The following is a 24,233-nucleotide window of genomic DNA, read 5'->3' as shown; positions in this document are numbered from 1 at the left end:
ATGCCATTGTATTTGGCAAATTTTCGAACATTACTGTGACCTTTTCCCCTAATCTTTTTTTTCCCCATAGTGGTAGCTTTATTTGCAGGCTTGTGAGTGACAGCTGTCCCTAGTCCAGCCTCTACCTTTTATACGAATGCAAATGAAGATGAAAATGGGCTCCCTGACAAAGCCCAACCAAGGGGCCAGGGTGGTCACTGTGGCCTTGACTCCCAGGCCACAAGCACGAGGAGGTGGGAAGGACAGGAAATCCAGGTCCCCAAAGGCAAGGTGCTGGTGAGGTGGCTGAGGAAACTGGAGGTCCCACAGCTATTCCTTGTCTGGGATGTCAGGAAACTGTCACCAGAGGAGCCAGGGACAGAAATCTTGGGGGCGGGGTGAGGGTTGAAGAAGGGAGCAGCTCTAAGGTTTTCAGAGGCCCTTGCTGCATAAGATTCTTCTGAAGTCTGGAGCTACCCTGAAGCATGGTGAGACACAGAAACCCTTCACCTCCATCCCATCTACAAGCAGCCAGGGCCGCCATTACAGCCATTATCTACACACACACACACACACATCTATTCATTCACATTCACCCCATGCACACAGAGGGAGGGCTGTCAAAGCCTGGACCTACACCCTGGAGCTCTGGATTGGTACCCAGGTGTGGGACTGCTGAGGGGAAGATCCTTAATATTGCTACCGATTGGCTATCTCACAGGCGTCTATCCAATCACTGCATACATGGCACAGGTTCTATGTGAGGGGTGTCTGGAATTCCTCTAGGCTTTTGGTACAGGAGATGACTCCAGTGTTGCTGCAAGCATGGTTCATTTCCAGATCACAAGAATTATTGTGGTTGCAGAAGAGGCAAGTGAACTGGGTCTCTAGGATTCATCTTCTTCTTGGGGGTGGCTCCCATCTGGATTCTCATTCCATGGCTGCAGGGATGAAGCCATGGAACAAAATGAAGCCTGTACCATCCCTGCCTCTCAGCCAAGGCTGCTTCACCTGAGAGATGCTAACTTCCTTCTGGTCCTTCCCTAATATTCAAAAAGTGATGGATGTGTTAGTTTTGTTACAATAATCCCTCCCCATAAGTAACTGTACTACAACAACTTCACTTAGGAAAGTGGCATCTCAATTTTATAGCTGGGCCAGCAGAGACTTTTGCTCACCAATCTTCTTTCTCTTCTACTTCTTCTCCCCTCCTCCCTCAATAAGTGAACAAATTCAGAGAATCCAGCTGTACTTCTCCCTATAACATTTGCTGGGACTGTTTTGGTATCTGCACTAGGTTTTCCTTCTGTGCGGCAGCTAACTGTTTCCTTCTGTCTACCCACTTTCACCTTCTTTCCTCTGCTGCAGATGGTAACAGGGCAATTAAGAAGGTAGACTTTACGTATAAGTCTATGGAATACTATCTTCTTTTCCTTTCCAAAGTTGAAAGATATCTCTAGAGAAGTATCTAGAAGTTTCTTTGTCCTCTATTCTTCTAAGAACAATGTTGAGATAATAAAGACACCCGCAATTTCATCATCGTAGCTATGGAAACAAAACACACTAAAAGGAGATAATGGCAAGTAAAAGACAACTAGCATAAACTATTCCTGTGAGGGGGTAAGAAATGATGTAGAGTGAAAACAATTCTACTTTACCTTTATGAGATTTTAATCTACATTGATTAGAGTAGTAAATACCTTGCTTGGTGAGAGACATTAATAAAGTCATTTTCTTCAAATTAATTTCCCACCTAAATTGTTCTGCCTAGAAGATACTCATTCTCTTAATTATCCTGTCCAGAAAGCCCTGTGGCGCATTGGCTTTTGTCTTTCCTCACTAAGAATCACCTTCATTTCAGTTTCCTTTGATCCACTACAAACAACTCTCAAGTCAGTCTACCCAGTTCATCAACAGCATGCCACAGCAAACACCTAGCATGCAGCAACAAGTATGCCTTTCTCCTCAGAAGCCAGTGAATTCCCACTGCCCACTACATCAATTACCAACTCCTCTCCCTGGCATTTGGTCTTCCAACGCATGATCCCATGTTAGCTTCTAGTTCCCTTCCCCCTACCTCTGTTTTGTAATCCAGCAACTCTGAGCTTCTTGGTATTCCTTAGAAGCCTCTATTTTTGCCTATGCTGATTGGACAGCTTAGGAGATACTTTCTCCACCATGACCTACTGTAGAAATCATATCATTCTTCAAAAATATCTTCTTGCATACATTTTCTGGTCTCCCTCAAATTGATAATGATTTTTTCATCTAAACTCTCCAGCATTCATTCGTATCTCCACCATGGTTCTCAGTTACTATTAATCACATTCTATGTTGCTTTTTGTTGTTCTTGTTGGTTTTTCATTTTTGTTTTTGTTTTGTTTCTTGAGACAGGCTCTCACCTACCCAGGTTGGCCCCGAACTAGGTATGTAGCCAAATACCTCCACTTTCCAAGTGTTGGGATTATAGGCATAGCCAACCTGCTTCTTTCTTCCTGCTTCCTTATTATTCCCTACACGCAAGAAAAGTTTCTGACTTACCTTACTTGACTAAGAAGCATGGGATACAGTTGAGAAAACATACAAATTATTTTGTTTAATCTGTGGGTATTGTAGTCTTTATTACAGATTTAAAAAATTTTATTTGAGTATTGTCTCTATTGTACCATACATATACTCTCACAGACTCCATATAATGCTGTAAGAAGATATGGACCACACTTGTCTTCCCCAGCTTGTGGCAGCATGTCTAGCACTGACTCAATATGCAACAAATATATCCTAAATAAATTAATAAAACATATAGATCATAACTTCCCATAAAGTTTGGATTCAATCACATCAAAAGAAATGAGCATACTGAATGAGCGTAATAAATGCCACTGAATATTAGCTTCACTCCCTTTTTTTTATTCACTGACTCAACAAGTATTCTCCTCTAGCCACTGGAAACTGAACAGTAGAGTGAAGAAACTTTTGTCTCATAGCTCCCATGTCCTAGCATAGGGATGAGTAATCCTCTTTAGATCATCTTGGAATTTTAAAAAGAAAATCTTTAAGAAAGTGGAGTTAAGACCTAAGACATACGCATTGGTGGAAGTACTGGACATCTGGATGAAGCAAAAGCCAGTGATAGCATCACAGGTAGGAGGTACAAAAGGACTCAGACAACTGAATTTGAGTGACAGCAATATAACAGATATGTAGCTACAGGTACCAGTGGGACACCATTCCTCCTCTGGACCTAAGAGATGCAAAGGTAAGGAAATGGCAATGGCAAAGTGTCCAGTCTTGTTTCCTCCCTGGAATGTCCCAAAGAGTCAAGTTGAGGATGCTGCAGTAGATGGTGGGTTTTAGGGTGTAAGATGAGCTGTCTAATTTTGCTTAGAATGAAACAGGGCAGAGTTTCAGTGAAAATATTTAACTCCTGATTAAGGTATGCATTTAGGGTGAAAGTGAAAACAAATCCCACCCATTACCAATTATGTTCAGTGACAAATTACCTGTTGTACACCTGTACCAAATACCTCTAGGAGCCTGGCACCTACCAGCAAGATGTTAAGTACTTACTCTGCCTGTTTAGTTTCTATGACATAGTAAATGCCTCAATGTTATATTGAATTAGGTTGATGGTATGATAACTATCACCATGAAATCAAATAGAAAAGACACTATCTGCATGAAAGAATGATCAAGTATAGCTTGATGGATGCGACAGCATTATTAAATTCAATATCTACCATTCAGTAGGTATAAAAACCAAAACACTTTATTATTTATTATCTTCATTATCATGGCAGGTTTTGAGGTGTTTTTAGCCTCTTTGATTTTAATTTTGATGCATAAAAGTCACATGTGTTTATAGGATGCTATGTGATACTTATGCTTTTGTGAGTATTTTGTTTGTTTAGATGAGAAGAGGGTGTCATGGATCCCAGGCTGTCCTTGAAATAGCTATGCAGAGAAAAAAAAGCCTTAAACTCTTGATCTTCCTGCCTCCACCTTCCAAGCAGTAGGACTACAGGTTGGCATTACCATGCCTCATTTTATTTGCCTTCTCATTGCTAATATTCACCCAGAAGCTCTGCCAGCTGCAGTCCTCTTGACACGACCTCCTGTAGGCAGCGTTCCCAAAGCCTCCATAGGCCACTAAACTCCTGTCCACACGGCTGGCTGATCTGTCAACTCAAGTCACCATGTTCAACTGACATGGCCAAAGCTTGCAAATTCCAAAGTCACTGTTAGTACTTTACATGTGATAGTGTTTTGCCTGGCCTACAGATCATATGACCTTTAACTTATTTATATACGAACTTGCATAACACATAAGTCCAGTATTTAAAAATACTTGAGATAGACTTTCATAGCAATTAAAAATAAATATGAAAACTGAGAAAGCTATGTTCATAGACTGTTTACTTTCAAAAGTGAGTACATAGTGATGGTGAAGATGCTCATTTCAATGTTCTGTCTTCTATCTTTTGTGAATATCACCTACTGGGTACAGTGCTGTGTAAGACCCCCCCCGTGTGTATAGTGAAGCAAATGATTTCCCATCTCTTTTGGCTTCTCCACTTCTCCATGAATGAGTCAAAATATTTTGCAGTAGTTTTCTCTTGTCTGTCTACCTTCTAAAAGCTTCCTAGAGGAAGAATAAATCGAACAGTGCATGCTTGTAAACACACAGTTCCATCCATTACCGTGATCAGCAAACATCAACAGTAAAAGAAGAATATTCATAGACGTTCCTGAGTCTTCAGAAGGGAAACTGGCCAGAGAGAAGGGATACTCTTCAGGTGACGAAGGGGACCAGAGCCTACTGAAGAAGTCATCACAGCCTGAGGAATTTGCTGTGGGTGCCCACATGGCACACTGCCACACCACGCCAGAGTCCAGCCCTCATTTTCCACAGTGACTCATTCAGCTGGAGCCCACTGACAAAGCCACTGCACTGCTCTGGAATCAACATGCCATGTGGGGGGAAGGGCTGTGCTCACTCCTCCCAGAGGGAAATCACTTTTCTCCTCACTGGCCATTCCAAGCAAACTCACAATGGTGACATTTGCTAGAATAAAAGGCTCTCAGTACACAGGACCTTAACGTGAGGCACAGGCTAACCCCAGGAATGCTCCCTGGGAAGGACCCACAGCCTCTTATTGAAAGGGAGAATAAAGGAAGTCACAGCAGGAGAGCTGGGCCACAGAGGGTCCTGCAGCCTCAACCTTGGCAGCAACATTCCCCAGAACTAACTGAGATGAGGTAAACACACTACTGCTTCAAAGAGTCCTGTACAGGGATGCTAACACTTCTTTTAATTGCCAGGTAAGCTGGGGATACTCTCTGCCCCAAAGACAAACAAAAGCAAAAATACACAACACAAGCTCCTTTTCCTTGTCTGTTCACAGTTGGACCCATTTCCCAGTTCTTTTGTAATCAATTCTTTCAGTACTTCATAAATACCCCTTCAAAGTACTCCCCAGAGCAACTGTGATTGATTTTTGTTTTTGCTGCTTAATCGCAAGGGGCCTGACTACTTCCCTTTCCTGGAAGCTCCATCTCCCTGGGAGAAGGGATATCCTTTAGTCCTGCCTAGTTGCTAGCCTTGAGTTGAGCAGTTGCTTTCCCTTTGAAAGGTGACAGTCACTGGATCATACAGCGTCTGAACCTTTTGTTCTGTGGATAGTTGCATCTCCATTTCAAGTTATATTTCACGAGTTCTTGCGGGGAAAGGAGCTGTTACATTGTCCAGACCAGTCACTAGAATCTTGTCCCCTGCATCGCTGTCCTAAAATCAACACTAATTTGTTTCTTCAGTTTATCGCTCGAGTTACATAACTGCCTTTCATTTGAACTCATTCATCAAATTGGACAATTGGACTTTTTTTTTTAAACAATATCTAATGAATTCTTGTCTGGATCGGGTTATCTTTTAATGAATTCCACTTTCAGAAAAGGCCGTGATCAGTGAGCTTGTTTTTGAAACTACCTATGTAGTTTCCTCTTTCACCCAGAACTTAGGGTGTGGTTTCATGCAGAAAGAAAAGGGAGGGAAACGCGGGAGGAAACTTTGCAAGAAAAGCCTTTCTAAGTGCATTTGCGGTCTGGGAGGGGTGGGATGTATTCTGGGGCTCCCAGAGGCTTCTTCCTAAGGAGAACTCACCACACTGATTGGTGTCTCCACAACAACAATCAAAAGAGCGGCCTCCCTCAGAATTGGTTAAAAACTTGGGACAATGAGCTTGGAGTTCTCAGAGTCTGGAGTCAATCTCAGCTAACGGTTTTCCCTGAACCGCTAGACGATCTCACCCTCAGGGCTCCGTGAATCATCACCACTGACTCAGCGACCCCACCCTCGTCGCTTGGACTTTACTCAAGAGGCAGTGGAGCCTGGTCCTCTGGGGTTGGACTGAATCCGTTAGATCCCGGGATAGGACCACTCAAAACAAGCCGTCTACAAAGTGTCCAAGTGCCCTGCCCTGAGTGAGCCTGGTATCTTGGGCTAAGGGCCCCAGTCTCAGGCCCTCTTTGTTTCTGTCCCCGCCTTCCGATCTACAGGACCGCTTTTGCTGGCTCTTCCTGCTCTTCTGTTCACAGATCTCCCCACCCACCCAGTCCCAGAAGACCACAGCTCCAAGACCACACCCCTCCCACTGGCGCGCCTTGTCCCACGCCCCTTTGGCACAGGGCCAGGGACCACTTTGCTCAACTTTCCGGAGCTCCCTTTCCCCCACACATCCATCCCTCGATTCCTCCTTTCCTAGAACCCAGGGGTGAGCAGAGAGTTTGGGTGATCATCCGGAAAGCCCCTCAAAGTCCCAGACGTGTCCAAGAAGTAAGGGGACTGTGTCCGATCACCAACAGCCCTGGAAGAAGGCTCCAGGGAGCCCCCCTCTTCTCCTCCCCCTCCCGCCTTCCTCACTTCTCTCTGGGTGCCCATTGGTTGGCGCGCCCCGCGGCTAGGATGGCAGTGGGAGGGGACCCTCTTTCCTAACAGTGTTATAAAAGCTGCGCCCTTGGCGGGGTCCGGTCCTCTGCCACTCTTGCTCCGGGACTCCAGAGACAACAGCACTCCCGCGGTTCGCATCCACCGCGCCCTTGCTCTCCTTTCGGAGCCAGTCCTTGTAGCTGCAGCAGCCCAGTCCACCTTCGCTCTCCAAACCATGTCTACCAGGTCCGTGTCCTCGTCCTCTTACCGCAGGATGTTCGGTGGCCCCGGCACCTCGAACCGGCAGAGCTCCAACCGGAGCTATGTGACCACGTCCACCCGCACCTACAGCCTGGGCAGCGCACTGCGCCCCAGCACCAGTCGCAGCCTCTATTCCTCATCTCCCGGTGGCGCCTATGTGACCCGATCCTCTGCGGTGCGCCTGCGGAGCAGCATGCCCGGCGTGAGGCTGCTGCAGGACTCGGTGGACTTCTCGCTGGCCGACGCCATTAACACCGAGTTCAAGAACACCCGCACCAACGAGAAGGTAGAACTGCAGGAGCTGAATGACCGCTTCGCCAACTACATCGACAAGGTGCGCTTCCTGGAGCAGCAGAACAAAATCCTGCTAGCCGAGCTCGAGCAACTCAAGGGTCAGGGCAAGTCGCGCCTGGGCGACCTCTATGAGGAGGAGATGCGGGAGCTGCGCCGGCAGGTGGATCAGCTCACCAACGACAAGGCACGCGTCGAGGTGGAGCGTGACAACCTGGCTGAGGACATCATGCGGCTGCGAGAAAAGTAAGGCCTGATCCACGCGAGTGGTGGCTGTGGGAGGGAGAGGAGTCCTGGGCCCTGCTCGAGGGCTGCCACGCCCTTGGGGATGTGGCCAGGGTGGTGGTTGTCTGGAGGACAGCAGAGGAAGCGGCCCCACCCTGAACCTAAACTTTGCAGTGAACATTTCCCTTCTGGCTCCACTCGAGCTTTTCACCTGAACTTTAAAAAAAAGTTTTGTAGCCCCTTCTGGTGGCAGGAGGAGGGGATGGGTGTGAAGGATCTGAGACAAAGAGATGCCAGAGGCGGCTGGGATGCTGGGACTGGGGCTCCTCGTGCAGGTCTAGGGAAAGGCAGTGAGTGTCTTCTCAGGCTGTGCCCCAACTCCAGCTAACACCTGCAGAGAGAGGGCAGGGAGCTCAACAAAACTGTCGTCCGCTGGTGTGCATGGAGGTGTCACAGCAGCTCTGGCCTCGAGGCTTGGCTGCGATGTGGTTGGGTGTGGCCGCCCCCGCCCCTGGCGGTTTCCCAGTTCCACTTGGCTTAACGTACTACTGCTTCAGATTGCAGGAGGAGATGCTCCAGAGAGAGGAAGCGGAGAGCACCCTGCAGTCCTTCAGACAGGTTTGTAGCCAGCAGCAGCCCCACCCACCCAAACCACTAGCAGTTCTAAAAGTTACTTCGCCCAGGATTTAAAAGGTGCAAAACTTCAAGTCTTCCTGTAAAGCCCCCTGGTGGCAGAAAGTCCACAGATGGAAAAACTCCACTATTTGGATCAATCCTTGCAACATGAAGTTTTTCGTTGTTTTTTTTTTTTTTTTCCGGGGGGGGAGGTTTGCTTCGTTTCCAGATTTTTCTTCTCCCCCCAAATGTTTCCCTTTCATTTTTTTTGAAACATCGACATTCTGATTCTGAACGCTTACAGTTAGATTAGATTGCAGTTTGTGGGAGTCCAATCAGCTAACTTTCACACAAAGCACAGTTGCGGCCTCCAGTTGGAAATGTAGAATACTCTGGAGGATGAGAAAGTCTAACTGGAATTAAGCCAAGTTCCCTTTCTTTCTTCGAAGTTGGGTACGGCATGAAAGTTAGCTGAAGTGTCATTGCACAGCTATTTTTGTAATCTAACAAGGGTGAAAGGAAGCCATCTGTTCCCGCCGCTGAAGGGTATTAAAAGTTTCTATGGGCTTCACTATGGAATGTCGATACCGACGTTCTGGCAAATGCGGTGGCTCTGGACAGAAAGAATAGGAGCCTTTGTGTTCCCAGGGAAGCTTTGCAACAGGCTACATTCTTATTGAATATGTAATGATGTAACCACAGTTCCGACTGGACACAAGTATTTGCTAACATCCCTTATCTAATGTCTGGTCCAAGCTTGTGAAGTGTGTGGTGTACTAAGTTCTTAAAGCTACAGTCCTCCATGAAAAGGCTCCTCTTTTTGGGGCTGCAGACTGATTAGCACCCTCCACAAACAAAAATAAATCCTAGACCGAAGAATGGAGTTTTATATGAAGGAGGGATTTTTGTTTCTTTTTGCTCCAAAGTTAGGTGTTATCAGCACACCAAAGCAGAAAGATGGCCAGTACAGTCTTATCCTCGGGAACACTCATTAGAATCAGCTACACAACTCTCCAGGTGAACGCTCTAGGGTGACATTATGAAGGTGAGAGATATTTGCATACTCAACGGCAGTACCAGACTATGTGGTTCATTTTAGTCACTGGGCGTAGGTATGTATGGTCATCACCCAAGGAATGTTTTCTGCGAGGCATTGAATGAATATTCAACATTCCTTATTTATGGACTAAATAAAACTGTTTCATTCCCGCAAATTAAAAAGGCACACTTCACTGAATTTTTTCAAAAGATTGGTTTGACATCATTTATATCTTTTTTTAGGACTTAGTGGAAAGCAGAAATGAATGTTACAACTACTCAGTTCTTATTTCCTTCTTATTAATTATTATTTTCTTTGAGAATGATAGCATAGCATAGCTCAGCATTTTAGGACTGTAAAGCTACAAACCATACTGCAAATACAATTGCTTCCACGAAAGGGAACGTAGATATCCTGACATTCTCTTGAAGGGAAACAAAATTTCTCTTGCAAGATTGCACATTCTTGAAATAGATCACTTTATAAACTCTGTAAAGGAGTTTACATATAGTTTCATTGTGTTTTGTCCCACCATCCTAGAATAGTTGATGTCACCGAATTGATACAATGATGACTGAGAAAAATAGAAATATCCTATAGAATGAGTCAGGGGGCATTTCAAAAGAATTTCAGAGAAGTCAAAAACAATACAGTTCAGGATTACATCATTTCTTTTCCTTCTTGCCTGATGAGCATGTCTCTGCAAATGCATGCTCTGAATGTGATCAGTGAATTGCTACTTAATGTGAGTCTAGCCTAGGAACCTGGATGCCAGATAACTGAGCACTTGCTGTAGATCCCAAAGATAAGGATCAGAAGGTTTCCACTTCCTCAAAGGAAACAAAAAGAGCTTGCTTATATGCTAAACCTCTTGAGATCAATGTTTCAAAGATTTTTATATGTATGTGTTTGCGTTAGTATATGCCATATTTGCGCAAGTATGCATGAGGCCAGAAGAGGGCATCTGATCCCTGGGAGCTGGAATTAGAAGCCTTTGTGAGCTTCTGGATGTGGGTGCTGGGAACCAAAGTCAGGTCCTCTAAAAGACCAGCATACTATTACCGAATAAGGCATCTCTTCAGCCCCACACCACACTTTTTAAAATATGTATTTTCTGAAGCTTACATTCTTATATGTACTCAGGCAGACATGGAGTAATAGAATTTGATTGACTACTATCATCACAAAATTTTAAAAAATTAAATACTGTGATACTGATTTTCAGGTTTAAAAGTGATGATGAAATTTTATGTGCAGAAATGTGGACTCAATAGAGTTCGCCACACCATGTCATGTGCATATATATGTATCTATTCCTAAATTGTCCACTAGCTACCTTAATACCATGTCATGTGCACATACACACTCACACACACACATATAGTCTACTAGATACCTTCAATACGACAAAATGACTTTTAATTCATTATAGCTAAGAATGTACATTGGAATGTGACACTAAATAATTTATAAATTTATCAAGGGTCATGAAATTTTCAGCACCTTCTCTATAGTCAGGAGGATGGGTTCATATAGTTAGTTTTTTGAATAAATAAGTAAGGGTTTGTAGAGATGGGCCAGTGGTTAAGAGCACTTGCTACTCTTCTAGGGGACCTGGAGTTCAATTCCCAATACCCACAGAGCTGCTGTGTAAACTCTAGGGGATCTGATGCCTTCTTCTGGCTTTCATGGTCACCACACACACACACACACACACACACACACACACACACACACACACACACACAGAGTGCACTTAAATACGTGCAGGCAAAATAGCCACATAAAATAGAATGAAAAATAATTAGTATAAATAGATAAGATAAAGAATAGACTTTAGTACCGCCACATCATCTTTTCTCTCTTTAAAACAGGATGTTGACAATGCCTCTCTGGCACGCCTCGACCTTGAACGTAAAGTGGAATCCTTGCAAGAAGAGATTGCCTTTTTGAAGAAACTGCATGATGAAGTAAGTGATGTCATTACTTTAGTAAGCGAACAAGGCTAAGCTGCACCCATATTGTCCACATCTGACCCCTCTCTGTCTGCTTTTTCCTCAGGAGATCCAGGAGCTACAGGCCCAGATTCAGGAGCAACATGTCCAGATTGACGTGGATGTTTCTAAGCCCGACCTCACTGCTGCCCTGCGCGATGTCCGCCAGCAGTATGAAAGTGTGGCTGCCAAGAACCTCCAGGAGGCGGAGGAATGGTACAAGTCCAAGGTATGAATGAGCCCAAGGGAATGATAGGATAGCCTCACTCTCAAACACCTACCTCAATTCCATCAATACCCCCCAGCTCTCCTCAGTAGCAGACTTTGTTGTTACAGTGTCCTTGTCACTCTCGATGCTTCCTGTAGTATGGCAGACACCCTTTCCACACATTGTCTTCCACTCTACTCCAAAGAACGGCTCACTGCCAAGCTCTTGACCTCCAACGTTTGCAGTGGAGTAAATGCTGTTTGAAAATAGCAGCACCAGTGTTCACTGTACCTTGGCTTTTCCAAACAGACATGTAGACATATTCTAGGAAACACAGGAGTCGGAATGAAGATCACTAAGAGAGTGAAAAGTCTTGGACATGAGCAATCTCCCTTTCTGATTTCTTCCTGACAGTTTGCCGACCTCTCTGAAGCTGCCAACCGGAACAATGATGCCCTGCGCCAGGCAAAGCAGGAGTCAAATGAGTACCGGAGACAGGTGCAGTCACTCACCTGCGAAGTGGATGCACTTAAAGGAACTGTGAGTACCACCCAGCAGCAAAGGCAGTGAATGGTGAGCTCAGGCGCTCTGGTGACCAGGTCAGCAGTGATGCCCGTACAAACAAATCAAGTGCACATATATGTATGTATGCATGTATGTATATATATATGAGTTTATATAATATCAATATTATGGAATATTAATATAATTTTGTAATGGATTTATACATATGAGATAATATAATGAATTATCAAGACAGTTTTAAGAATTAGTTGATGGATATCTTGAAAGTCTTAGCTGACATATATTAATGATTGTAATAAAGAGGTTTTTTTTTAGAGTTGGGCACAAGAGTATACACCTATAACCACAGCACTCTGGAGAAGGAGGCAGGGGGATAAGTTCAAGGTTACAGTAGGCTCCACACAGAAGTTTCATCTCAACAAAACAAGACATGGGACTCAGCGCCTATGTTCTCTGTTTGAAGCTAGTAGGCACCTGCTATTAAGAGAACTAGTGCACATGGTTTGTAAATGATTCTGGGGACAACTGGGGTTGGCAAATCACATCAGAAGCCCTTCTCCCTTCCCACAGAATGAGTCTCTGGAACGCCAGATGCGTGAGATGGAAGAGAATTTTGCCCTTGAAGCTGCTAACTACCAGGACACTATTGGCCGCCTGCAGGATGAGATTCAGAACATGAAGGAAGAGATGGCTCGTCACCTTCGTGAATACCAAGACCTGCTCAATGTCAAGATGGCTCTTGACATTGAGATTGCCACCTACAGGAAGCTACTGGAAGGCGAGGAGAGCAGGTAGGAAAGGCAGACTTGTGCATGGGAATTAAGTCATCAACAGTCTCTTCAGGTGCATCTCATTTAACCTTGAGACTGTTTCCACAAGGTATCTGCCCTTTCCATAGATGGGAAACTTAAGGTTGAAAAAGAATAACTGTCTGTGGTCAGAGCTAATTAACAGCAGAGCTGGTGTTTGAACCCACTACCATGCCAAAGTCAATACTTTCCTCTTTGTAATTCCTCTGATTCATGCCCCTGTGAAGAAAATGCTTGCAGTATTCAAAATGTACTAATGAGACCAACTGTGGGTAGATGTTTCTGAATCAGATCTCTAATAATCACAGATTTCCTAGTGGATGAAAAATTCAAGTGTGTGGACTTGTTTCTTCTTGTAGAAGTGCTTCATTAAAAAAATGTTTCTTTGCTTTTTTATAGGATTTCTCTGCCTCTTCCCAACTTTTCTTCCCTGAACCTGAGAGGTAAGCATGCCATTTCCTTTTATGGAAAAAAAAGGCACAAGTTTGTAGCCAATCATCATGTAGTAGAGCATCCACATTTTGGTAATACCTGAACAGTGCTATACAAGAGAAAAGTCTATGAAACACCTGTGGTTTCCTTTTTCTATAAGTATGTTTATAAATATGTTTCATTTTATTTTCTAAATTTTTTGAGGTTACATTTACCCCTTCCCTTTCTTCCCTCCAAACCCTCCCATGTACCACCACCTGACACACATGGCTGTCTTTTAGATTCATGGCTTCTTTTTGTTTAATTGCTGTTATATATACATACATATACCTATTCTACCATCTAGCTAGCTAGCTATGTATTCCTAAATATATGAATACAATGGCTCAGTCCATTTGATGTTATTTGTATGTATATACTTTCAGGCTTGACCATTTGGTACTGAACCCATTTCCTTTTTAAATTACATTTTACATTACTCTTGAAGATCAAACCCAGAGTCTCACGCTAAGCAGGTGCTTTCCCACTGAGCTATACTCCTAGACTAATACCCTAAGTTTCAAACCCAATATACTTTTGAATTCCACACCCTAAGTTAAGTGTGGATTCAGATTGCTTCTTGCTAATGATGTATACAGTGAACTACTATCTCAGCCTGAGTGAAGGGGGCCTTAGGTACTGTGTCTTCAAACAGATGGTGCTTTGAAAGATTATGTATGAGTAACACTTAAACAACTGCAAATATAAACTCATAATGCTTTGGACAAAATGATTGCATTTAAAAATTTTTATTTTTACTTGCTTTTTTAACTCAGAAACTAATCTGGAGTCACTCCCTCTGGTTGACACCCACTCAAAAAGAACACTCCTGATTAAGACAGTGGAAACCAGGGATGGACAGGTTGGTATCTTTTAGACAAAATATGTAAAGGGTAAAAGAAAGGATAATGAATAAATATAGAGCCATTTCAAATATGCCTCGGTCCCCTTTAAATCAGAAAGCATATACACCAGATGCAGGCAGCTAACTTGAGAGGTCCCCATGCCTACTGGAAAAGTAGACCCTGATTCCACTAATATAAGACCAACTAATTATTTGGTCTGTGGATATGCCAATAATCTTCCTTCACTCTGAAGTCTTTAACTTGAAATGGGAGTAAAACACCTTTCAGGTACTGTTTAGATGACCTGCATTAAGGGATTTCACCTAATGACATCAGTAAATATCAAGGATGGTTTGATATTGAACATGCAGGTCTCTCTCAGTGACTTGTCACCTGTTTATGTAGTACAAGGACTGGCATATGGTCAATAAGTCTCTTATTACCTTTCCATGCCAAGAAAGAAATGGTTACACTTAATTATAATTATGAAGGCATTTTATTTAATACATTTTAACACATTATAGTTGCTTCTGAACTTTGTGCTTAGGATTGCTACAGCACACTTCCTGATCACAGCTTTCAAATATTCTTTTATACATCACAATCTTCCACTGGATACCTCTATTGCCTGCAGGAGAAGGCCACCTTGCCTATGCCTCTCCCTATAACCCTTGCTGTGAAGAGTCAACCTGCTTGATAAATTATATCTATTTACAGGTGTGTCTCCTTACCTGATTTGACTTATTTCCTTTTTGAGCAGGTGATCAATGAAACCTCTCAGCATCATGATGACCTTGAATAAAAATTGCACATACTCTGTGCAACAACGCAGTACCAGCAAGAAGAAAAAAAGAAATTCGTATCTTAAGGAAACAGCTTTCAAGTGCCTTTACTGCAGTTTTTCAGGAGCGCAAGATAGATTTGGGATAGAAATAAGCTCTAGTTTCTAACAACTGACACCCTAAAAGATTTAGAAAAGGTTTACAACACAATCTAGTTTACGAAGAAATCTTGTGCTAGAATACTTTTCAAAGTATTTTTGAATACCATTAAAACTGCTTTTTCCCCCAGTAATTACCTGACCAACTTGTTACTGCTTCAATAAATCTTCAGAAATATTACTTGGATGTGTTATTTTATAATATCTAAACAAATCTCTTTAATTCTATTGGCTAATTTACTGAGATCATACTTGGGTTTTAAGTTATAGGTTCAATTTGTTTATGCTTGCAATACAGTTTTTAAGTTAGCCTTTTAAAAGAGAGATCACTTCTTTTTTGTCTTTTTGTCTTTTTAAATTTAAATTAGAAACAAGGTTGCTTCACATGTCAATACCAGCTCCCTCTCCGTGCCCTCCCCTCCTCACATGCCCTCCCACCAACTCCCCCATTCCCACCTCTCCCAATACTCACTCCTTTCCCCAGGGAGGGTGAGGCCCTCCATGGGGGTGTCCATAGTCTGTCATTTCATCCAGGGCAGGGCCTAGGCCTTCCCCAAAGAGTCCAGGCTAAGAGAGCATCTCTCATTGTGGGATGGGCAACCAAAGCCCATTTGTATGTCAGAAATATATACTGATCTACTACCCAAGGCCCCATAAATTGCCTAGGCCTCCTCACTGAAACCCACATTCAGGGGGCCTGGATCAGTCCCATGCTGGATTCCCAGCCATCAGTCTGAGCTCCCTCTTGTTCAGGTCAGCTGTTTCTGTGGGTTAAACAAGCCCAGTCTTGACTATTATGCTCATTAATCCTCCCTCTCGGTCACTGGGTTCCTTGAGTTCAGCTCAGTGTTTAGCTGTGGGTGTCTGCCGCTGCTTCCATTAGTCATTGGTTGAAGGTTCTGTTTCCCAGACTCTCTGGCAGTGGGATTGTAGTCTGGCACACCCCTGATCTATGTCTACAATCCATATATGAGTGAGTACATACCATGTTTGTCTTTTTGTGACTGGGTTACCTCACTCGGATGGTTTTTTCTAGTGCCATCTGTAAGCGTTTCAGGATGTGACAGGTATTCTGGCACTCGGGAGTCACAGAATACTGAATGTTACACAGCTCAGATGGAAAGGTATCCTGGATCTGGGAAGCCAAGGACTACCACAGGTTGTAGTAAGATTAGCAGCTAGTTTACAGCTTTGCCTCAGGGAAAGGCTTCCCCAGTGTACCTCTCCAGCAGGACAGGGTCTTCCATCTGGGGATGGGCAGTTTTGCTCGGCAGGAGACAGGAGATTTCTCCAGCAAAGTTGCTACAGTTCAGCTATGCTCCCAGGAGTGGAGAGCCCAGTGTAACAACTCTGCTCTGCCAGGGGCATCGCCTCTGCTCCACCACATTCGCAAAATAAGGTCTTCACCCAAAGCTCATCAAAGGGGTTTATTAGAAGGGAAGAATCCAGGAGAGTGGCTGCCCTCTGCCACAGTGGCAGAGGACAGCCGGGTAGCATGAAAAGCCACAGCTAAATAGACATAGGGTTTATATATGGCTTCCAGGGTGGGGATTGGTCAGATTTTAGTGCTGAGCTCAGATTGGATAGCGCTCCTGCTCGAGGATTGGCTGGTTTTCTGCACAGGATTAGGGTCAGATTTGGCTCTGGTTTCAGGGCCAAATTGTTTTTCTTTCTCTGGTCCAATTTTAGGGCCAGGGTGCATTTCTTTCACTGACTCTGATTCCAGGGACAAAGTGTGTTCCTTTGGCACTGGTTTCAGGGTCAGGGTACATTTCTTTGGTTCTAGTTGCAGGGCCAAAGTGTGTTTCTTTGGCTTTGCTCAGGGAGTGTTTCTTTGACTGGTCCCTTTTCCCTACACCACCCACTTGCCTGCAAATGTCAAGATTCCATTGTTTTTTTTTTTCTGTTAAATAGTACTCCATTGTGTAAATGTACCACATTTTCTCTATACACTCTTCAGTTGAGGGGCATCTAGGTTGCTTCCAGGTTCTGGCTATTACAAATAATGCTGCTATGAATATAGTGAAACAGATGTCTTTGTTGCATGAATATGCATCTTTTGGGTATATGCCTAAAAGTGGAATTGCTGGGTCTTGTGGTAGGCTGATGGACAGAAACTCAAGGCGATCCCTCTAAAATCAGGAACAAGACAAGGCTGTCCACTCTCTCCATACCTCTTCAATATTGTACTTGAAGTTCTAGCTACAACAAAAGGAGACCAAGGGGATACAAATTGGAATGGAAGAGTTCAAACTTTGACTATTTGCAGATAATATAATAGTTTATATAAGTGAACCAAAAAACTACCAGGGAACTCCTACAGCTGATTAACACTTTCAGCAGAGTGGCAGGATACAAGATCAACTCAAGAAAATCAGTAGCCCTAGTATATACAGATGATAAAAGGGCTGAGAAAGAAATCAGAGAAACATCACCCTTTACAATTGCCACAAACAACTTAAAATACCTTGGAGCAATGCTAACTAAACAAGTGAAAGAACTATATCACAAAATCTTTGAGTCTTTAAAGAAGGAAATTAAAGAAGACACCAGAAAATTGAAAGATCTCCCATGCTCTTGGATAGGTAGGATCAATGTAGTAAAAATGGCAATCCTGCCAAAAGCAATCTACCGATTCAATGCAATTCCCATTAAAATCCCAGCACTATTCTTCACAAACTTTGAAAGAACAATAATCAACTTTATATGGAAAAACAAAAGACCCAGGATAGCCAAAACAATCCTATTCAACAAAGCAATGTCTGGAGAAATGACCATCCCTGATTTCAAGCTCTATTATAGAGCTATAGCCCTGAAAACAGCTTGGTATTGGCACAAAAATAGATAGGTAGACCAATGGAATCAATTGAACACCCTGATATTAACCTATACACATATGAACATCTGATTTTCGACAAAGAAGCTAAAAATATACAATGGAAAAAGAAAGCATCTTCAATGAATGGTGCTGGCATAACTGTATGCTGGCATGTAGAAGACTGCAAATATATTCACGACTATTGCCATGCACAAAACTTAAGTCTAAATGGATCGAAGACCTCAACATAAATCCAGTCACACTGAACCTCTTAGAAGAGAAAGTGGGAAGTACCCTTGAACGAATTGGTACAGGAGACTGCTTCCTGAACATAACACCAGTAGCAAAGACACTGAGGTCAACAATTAGTAAATGGGACCTCCTGAAACTGAGAAGCTTCGGTAAGGCAAAGGACACAGTCAACAAGACAAAAAGGCAGCTCACATAATGGAAAAAGATATTCACTAACCCCACATCTGACAGAGGTCTGATCTTTACATTTACAAAGAACTCAAGAAGCAAGTCTTCAAAACACCAAAGGATCCAGTTAAAAAGTGGGCTACAGAACTACATAGAGAATTCTCAGTAGAGGAGACTAAAATGGCTAAGAGGCACTTGAGAAAGTGTTCAACATCCCTAGCCATCAGGGAAATGCAAATCAAAACAACTCTAAGATACCATCTTACTCCTGTCAGAATGGCTGAAATAAGACCCACCAATGACAGTTTATGCTGGAGAGGATGTGGAGAAAGGGGAACACTCCTACACTGCTGGTGGGAGTGTTGACTTGTACAGCCACTTTGGAAATCAGTATGGAGATTCCTCAGGAAAATGGGAATCGGTCTACCACAACACCCAGCAATTCCACTCTTAGGCATATACCCAAAAGATTCATATTCATACAACAAGAATGTCAGTTCTATTATGTTCATAGCAGCATTACTTTTAATAGCCAGAACCTGAGAGATCACTTCTTTTCAATTGTTTATTATTTGAATTTGGGTTGGGTGTATGACTTAGCAATAGAGATGTGCTTACATGATCAGGCCCCGGGTTTAATCTGTAGTGACTGCATTCATTTTTGTGTGTGTTCGAGCACTAGAGCGCACGCACAGACACACACACACACACACACACACACACACACAAATTAAAATTGATTCATAGATACTATATAGTGCTTGGGAAATAGCTCATTTGGTAAATTTTTTGTTGTAGAATCATGAGGACTTGTGTTTAGACTCCCAGAACCCAAATAAAATGCAGAACATAGTGGTGTACACCTACAATTTCAGTGCAGGCAGGGGTGAGGCAGGGGAGGGGAAAGATCCCTGAGGCCTGCAGAGCACCAATTAAGTCAATTTGTGAGCTCCAGGTTCAGTGAGAGACCCTTTCAAAAAGTGGAGTATGAGACCTCCGGTCTCCATCTACACATGTAAACCCACATACATCTACACATATATGAACACATATACCGCGTATGCAGTAAAATTAAATAGGTGATATATAAAAGGTTCTCAGCTTATGATGGCTCAGCTTACAACTGGTGACTCCACAGTACGTCAGAATGATGAACATTCAGGAGAAGTTATACTTTGCAGTGTGTCCTCTTCCTAACCTCGTGCCATGGTGACACAGGAGATGTAGCTATGGCTCCTACACAGCCACACAATCCACAAGAGGAGACAATCAGAACTCTACACTGCTAAGTTAGGACGTTAAGTTGGTTTTGTTTCTAAAAGACACTTTCCACCTATTATTTTGAAGGCATATCAAAACATAACCCCACAGCACGTGGAAGGACACCTGTATAAGAAGTTAATCTGAGCCGAAATGTTGACAACTCTCTTTAAAACTAGTTAAGTTGGATTTAGGTTCAAGTAGGATTTCAATACTGACAAATACATGTCCTAAGATTAAAAAATAAAGATGTATTATATCATTCCTGCAGTGGAAACTCCAATATGTGAGTTGAAACTTTATGCAGTGGCAGATATGCAGATTCACACCTTCCTCTAGTGAGACAGATTATCTGCCAGATGTGGGTGTGCACCTGCAATCCCAGCACTTGAAAGGTGGAGGCAGGAGGATCAGGAGTTCAAGGACAGCCTCTGCAACATCCTGAGTTCAAGTCCGGCATCAACTACATGAGACACTATTTTATAAAGCAATGGAAAAGATGTGAAGGAATATTATTCATCAAGTTTAATTTATAAAGTTGGACAATATTATGCTTTTGTGTATGAGTATATATCTCATAAGAGTTTCCTACATTTGTGTCTACTGAGGTACATATAGAGATATATAAAACAAAAATTTTTACAGCTTCTCACCCAGGGCTTCCCCTTTGCAGCCAGCTTATTTGTCATTCAAAGTGAAGCCTCGGGTGCTTTCGTGTTAGTAACAAAATCAAACCTCCATTATTATGTGGGAATCACATGTTAAGCCAGGCTACAAAGTGTGCATTGTTTCAAAACCTGGAGCAATGGAAAAGTAGTCTAAACCCAAATAGCTGCCTCTGGACCATGCTATAAGAACAAGCCTTCAGAGGGTGGGTAGTACTGAGGTAAAAAGAAAACAGAAGGTATTGTCTGCAGGGAGTAGAGTTATTGACTGTGTTCTGGAGAAGAAGCCCTCCTGGACTTTCCTAAATTCAAAATCCCTATTATACTATGATTATCCACCCCCTAAGGACTAATAAGCAGGTACTAGATATGATTTTTCTTTGTTCATATCATATCTCTCTCCGTTTGGGGTCAAGGGAATTCACTCAAAGCCTTGACCACAGTTTGTGACAGTAGTTATAATTTAAATCATATCATAGACACTTCAAGGATAGAGGAAACATGGGCCATTGAAATCACACTGGCCTGTATGTGGGTTATTTTTTTGTGAATACATGTGTCTCTGTGTGTTTCTGTATGCATATTTCTGAGTGCGTGTGTCTATGTGTGTCTGTGTGTATCTGCATGTGTCTCTGTGTGTACTTCTGTGTGTTTGTGTCTGTATGCATGCTGTTTGCTTGTGTGTGTCTATATCTGTGTGCTTGTATGCCCATGCCTTCCCAGAACTGGAATCAAGTGAGCCATCACATCCAGCAGTTTTTTGTTTTTTCTTCTATCCCCCCAGATAGGATCTCAGTCTACAGTTTGAAACTCACTATGTAGAACAGGCTTGTTTTGAGCTCACAGTGCTCTGCCTGTGCCTGTTTTATGAGTGCTTGGATTAAGGCCATGAGCCACCACAGTAAAACACCTGGCCTTTTTTAACCTGATGTGTCAATGAAACTCATATCTTCATGCTCACAAGGCAAGCATTTCACTAACTGAACGGCATGCCCAGCCCTTAGAACAACTATTAATAGTGCTGTTCTAGCCTGCAAACCTTCTAATTGGTTAACAGATGAAGTCTGGTCATTGTATCTCTAGAATAATCTAGTAGGAAAGGGACCATTGATGTGCCTGACTCTCAACACCCAATGTTACAACTGCTGGATCAAATTGTGATTGCAATGACTGGTGAAAAGACTCAAGCATTAAGGTCCCTAAAGAGCTTTCTATCCAGCAAGATGGCCCATGCCTATAATCTCAATACTTGGGAGGCAGAGTCAGGAAGACTGCTGCAAGTTTGAAGCCAACTCCAGCAAAGAGTAAAACTGAATTCTGTGAGCATCCCAGATCCACACAGATCCACTCCTGAAATGTAAGTGATAAAAATGATGGAAACTTATCATACAAGGTAACAACAATTTTTCTGTCAATGAACTCATAATGATTCAATTATATCAACAGGATTGGAAAATAAATAAACATAAATTTAAGCCACGTTTTCTGTCCTCTACTCATTTTCGCATTGTTTTCAATGTCCTAATCCCATTTTCCCCATCATTTCTCTCCTTTCTAACTCACCTTTGCTTACGAGACTAGACTTCCCTCAGCCACATATTTTCTTCAGATGTGTGGTCCTTTAGCATTTAGTACAATTTAAAGTCACATTTTCCCCAGAGGGTGAGAAGGACCAAGACAATAAGGAGTGCTGCCAATACCCATTGAGACTAATAGCTCCCAGCCTGCAGAGTCCCTGACAGCTCTGTGGAAAATCACATCCCAGGAGCTGAGGTCTTGGGGGTTGGGTTCATCTCCCTTATCTGTGACTGTCAGAAATTAGACTTTAATGGAAGGCCTCCTAGGAATCCATCTCATGGGAACTCAAGTCTCATTAAGTCTTCTTTTATTTTTATCTTTAATTATAATGTTAGCATTTTCCTTATCTTCTGTGTTGAAAAACTAATCAAAGGGGACTATGTTCTCACAACCTAAGGTGAAAGCAGAGATTAATGTTTGGTTCTTTTATGTATAATTATTAATCCAAGATTAAAGGAGATTATTTTTAAGTAGGCAATGGGGAAAAATAATGATAACATAAAGTGTAAGTCTAAATGATCTACCTTGAGTGTTGAGGAAGCCAGGAGAACAATATAAAATGATATCTCTTCTCTCACGGCAGTGGCAGATGAAAGAGGCTACTGGCTAAGCAAGTGCATTTAGCCTTCAACGCACCACATGTTACACACAGCAGTCATGTGCCTTCCCTTGATCAGCCTTTAACACAGACACCAAGAATCTAAACTTTCTTTTTATGACAACAGAGTGACATGAGTAATGATTAGAGAAGTGGAGAGGAGCATCAGCTTCTACTCAAGCTATTGTCTAAGTGTTTGTTTCCCCCTAAACACAGTGAACCTTTGGGAGGTTGGCTTGGCCAGGAAGGCAGAGCCTTCATTGATAGAATTTGAGAACTTACTTAACAGGTCTTGGGGAGTTTACGGCCACTCTGTCTGGCAGAACACAGCAAGAAGTCACCATGCACAATCCAGAAATCAGGTTCTCCCCAGACACAGAATCTGCTGCTGCCTTAATCATGGATTTCCATCCTATGGATCAGTGAACAATGAGTTTCCAAGTTACTCAATGTAACTATATGTTACATCAACCCAAACAGATTGTGACAACCCTGTCCCTAAGGAGCCTTTGCAGGCTTCCTGAAGCAAGCAAGGAAGAACCCCAATCAGACCCTCTCTCTAACCTGTTAGACTGCAGATAAATAAAAAAGTCTATATTGCTCTGTTCATCTGTTATAACATAATACCACAGACAGGGTAGTTTTAAAAAAACATGTTATTGCAAATAAGTTCTGGAGATATGGGAGTCAAGGTCAAGGTCAAGGTGCTAGCAGAAGGAAACAGTAAACCTGAACAATGTTGTTATAAATGAATCAGTAATTAAATCTCCACTGAAAAACAATAGCAAGTAAAGATGGTCCAGCAGTTGAGTTCTACCAAACCATTTAATATTTGAATGTGAAATCATCATAAATGACTTCCTAATTATAAATAATCATTAAAAAGATGCCCTACATTTATGCTGCTAAGAGAAAATATCCGAGACTGAGTAACGTTAAAAAAAATCTAGGAGTTTCCAGAGGTTAAGAATCCAAGATCAAGGCTATAGCAAGCTTTATGTCTGCTAAAGTCTAGCCTCTGCTTACAAAGTGGTGACTTGTCACTGCATCTTCTGGAGGGGACAGAAACCCTGTCCTCAAACAATTCAAGGGATAGATGGAATAAGAAAGAAGCCCTTTTATGCAAGTGAAGACCTCATGACAAATTCACCTTCTAAAAGTCACACTTCCTAACACTTATGGGTGGGGAGGTTTTGTCAACATAAACAGTGAAGCGATCACAAATAATAGATCACAATTCCAAATGCCCAATTAGGATACAATGGGAGATGTATACTATAATCCAATTTTATACATTGATATAGAAGCACATATTATAATGAAAAACCAACCATCCAAGTAGCGTTGGCCAAGGTTCTGCAAAAGGCAAGAGATGGGCTAGACAAGACATGGGCTTTTCTGTGAAGGATGAATGAGAAGAAGCCAAAGTGGACGGGTGAGGTGAGCTTGGTCTGAGAAGAGAGGAAAGAGAGTGGGAAAGACAGAACAAGAGTGTTGACAGAAGAAGAGAGAAGGTTCCAGCCAAGCCAATGAGGGATCCTCAGGCCAGTTGCACAGTGGAGTGGCCTTGAAGCCACAGGCCAGGATCACTGTCTTCGCTGTATGCATGTACTCACTGGGAACAGCTGAGGGGAAGTGGGTCCTGATCCACATGTGGTGGCAGGTGCAAATGTCAATTAATTATGCTCCCAAAGCAGATGTTAGTGACATGTTTTCCTGCCACCACACAAATATGATAACAGAATATTTTAAATATTTATATATACT

General features: G+C 42.7%; 1 protein-coding gene and 1 pseudogene across 1 annotated transcript; one reads left to right on the top strand and one right to left on the bottom strand.

Moving 5' to 3' along the window:
- Window positions 1-678: 678 nt before the first annotated feature.
- On the bottom strand, window positions 679-6,718 carry LOC101833353 (annotated as a pseudogene).
- Window positions 6,719-6,990: 272 nt separating this feature from the next.
- On the top strand, window positions 6,991-15,308 carry Vim (vimentin). Its single transcript, XM_005081261.4, has 9 exons — window positions 6,991-7,702; window positions 8,239-8,299; window positions 11,210-11,305; window positions 11,397-11,558; window positions 11,952-12,077; window positions 12,633-12,853; window positions 13,271-13,314; window positions 14,119-14,204; window positions 14,948-15,308. Exons 1-9 carry the CDS (start codon window positions 7,140-7,142, stop codon window positions 14,987-14,989), a joined length of 1,401 nt encoding a protein of 466 aa, XP_005081318.1. The 5' UTR covers window positions 6,991-7,139; the 3' UTR covers window positions 14,990-15,308.
- Window positions 15,309-24,233: the final 8,925 nt, after the last annotated feature.

The sequence above is a fragment of the Mesocricetus auratus genome, unplaced genomic scaffold (assembly GCF_017639785.1).
Source record: "Mesocricetus auratus isolate SY011 unplaced genomic scaffold, BCM_Maur_2.0 Super-Scaffold_100013, whole genome shotgun sequence".
NCBI lineage: Eukaryota > Metazoa > Chordata > Mammalia > Rodentia > Cricetidae > Mesocricetus > Mesocricetus auratus.
This window is presented reverse-complemented; position numbering and strand designations above follow the sequence as displayed.

Excerpts from the sequence above, each read along its gene's own strand:
- Vim (XM_005081261.4), top strand. The coding sequence starts at position 7,140 with ATGTCTACCAGGTCCGTGTCCTCGTCCTCTTACCGCAGGATGTTCGGT. Across the intron at positions 11,306-11,396 it reads TGAAGAAACTGCATGATGAA|GAGATCCAGGAGCTACAGGC; the intron begins GTAAGTGATGTC and ends CTTTTTCCTCAG. Across the intron at positions 14,205-14,947 it reads TGGAAACCAGGGATGGACAG|GTGATCAATGAAACCTCTCA; the intron begins GTTGGTATCTTT and ends CTTTTTGAGCAG.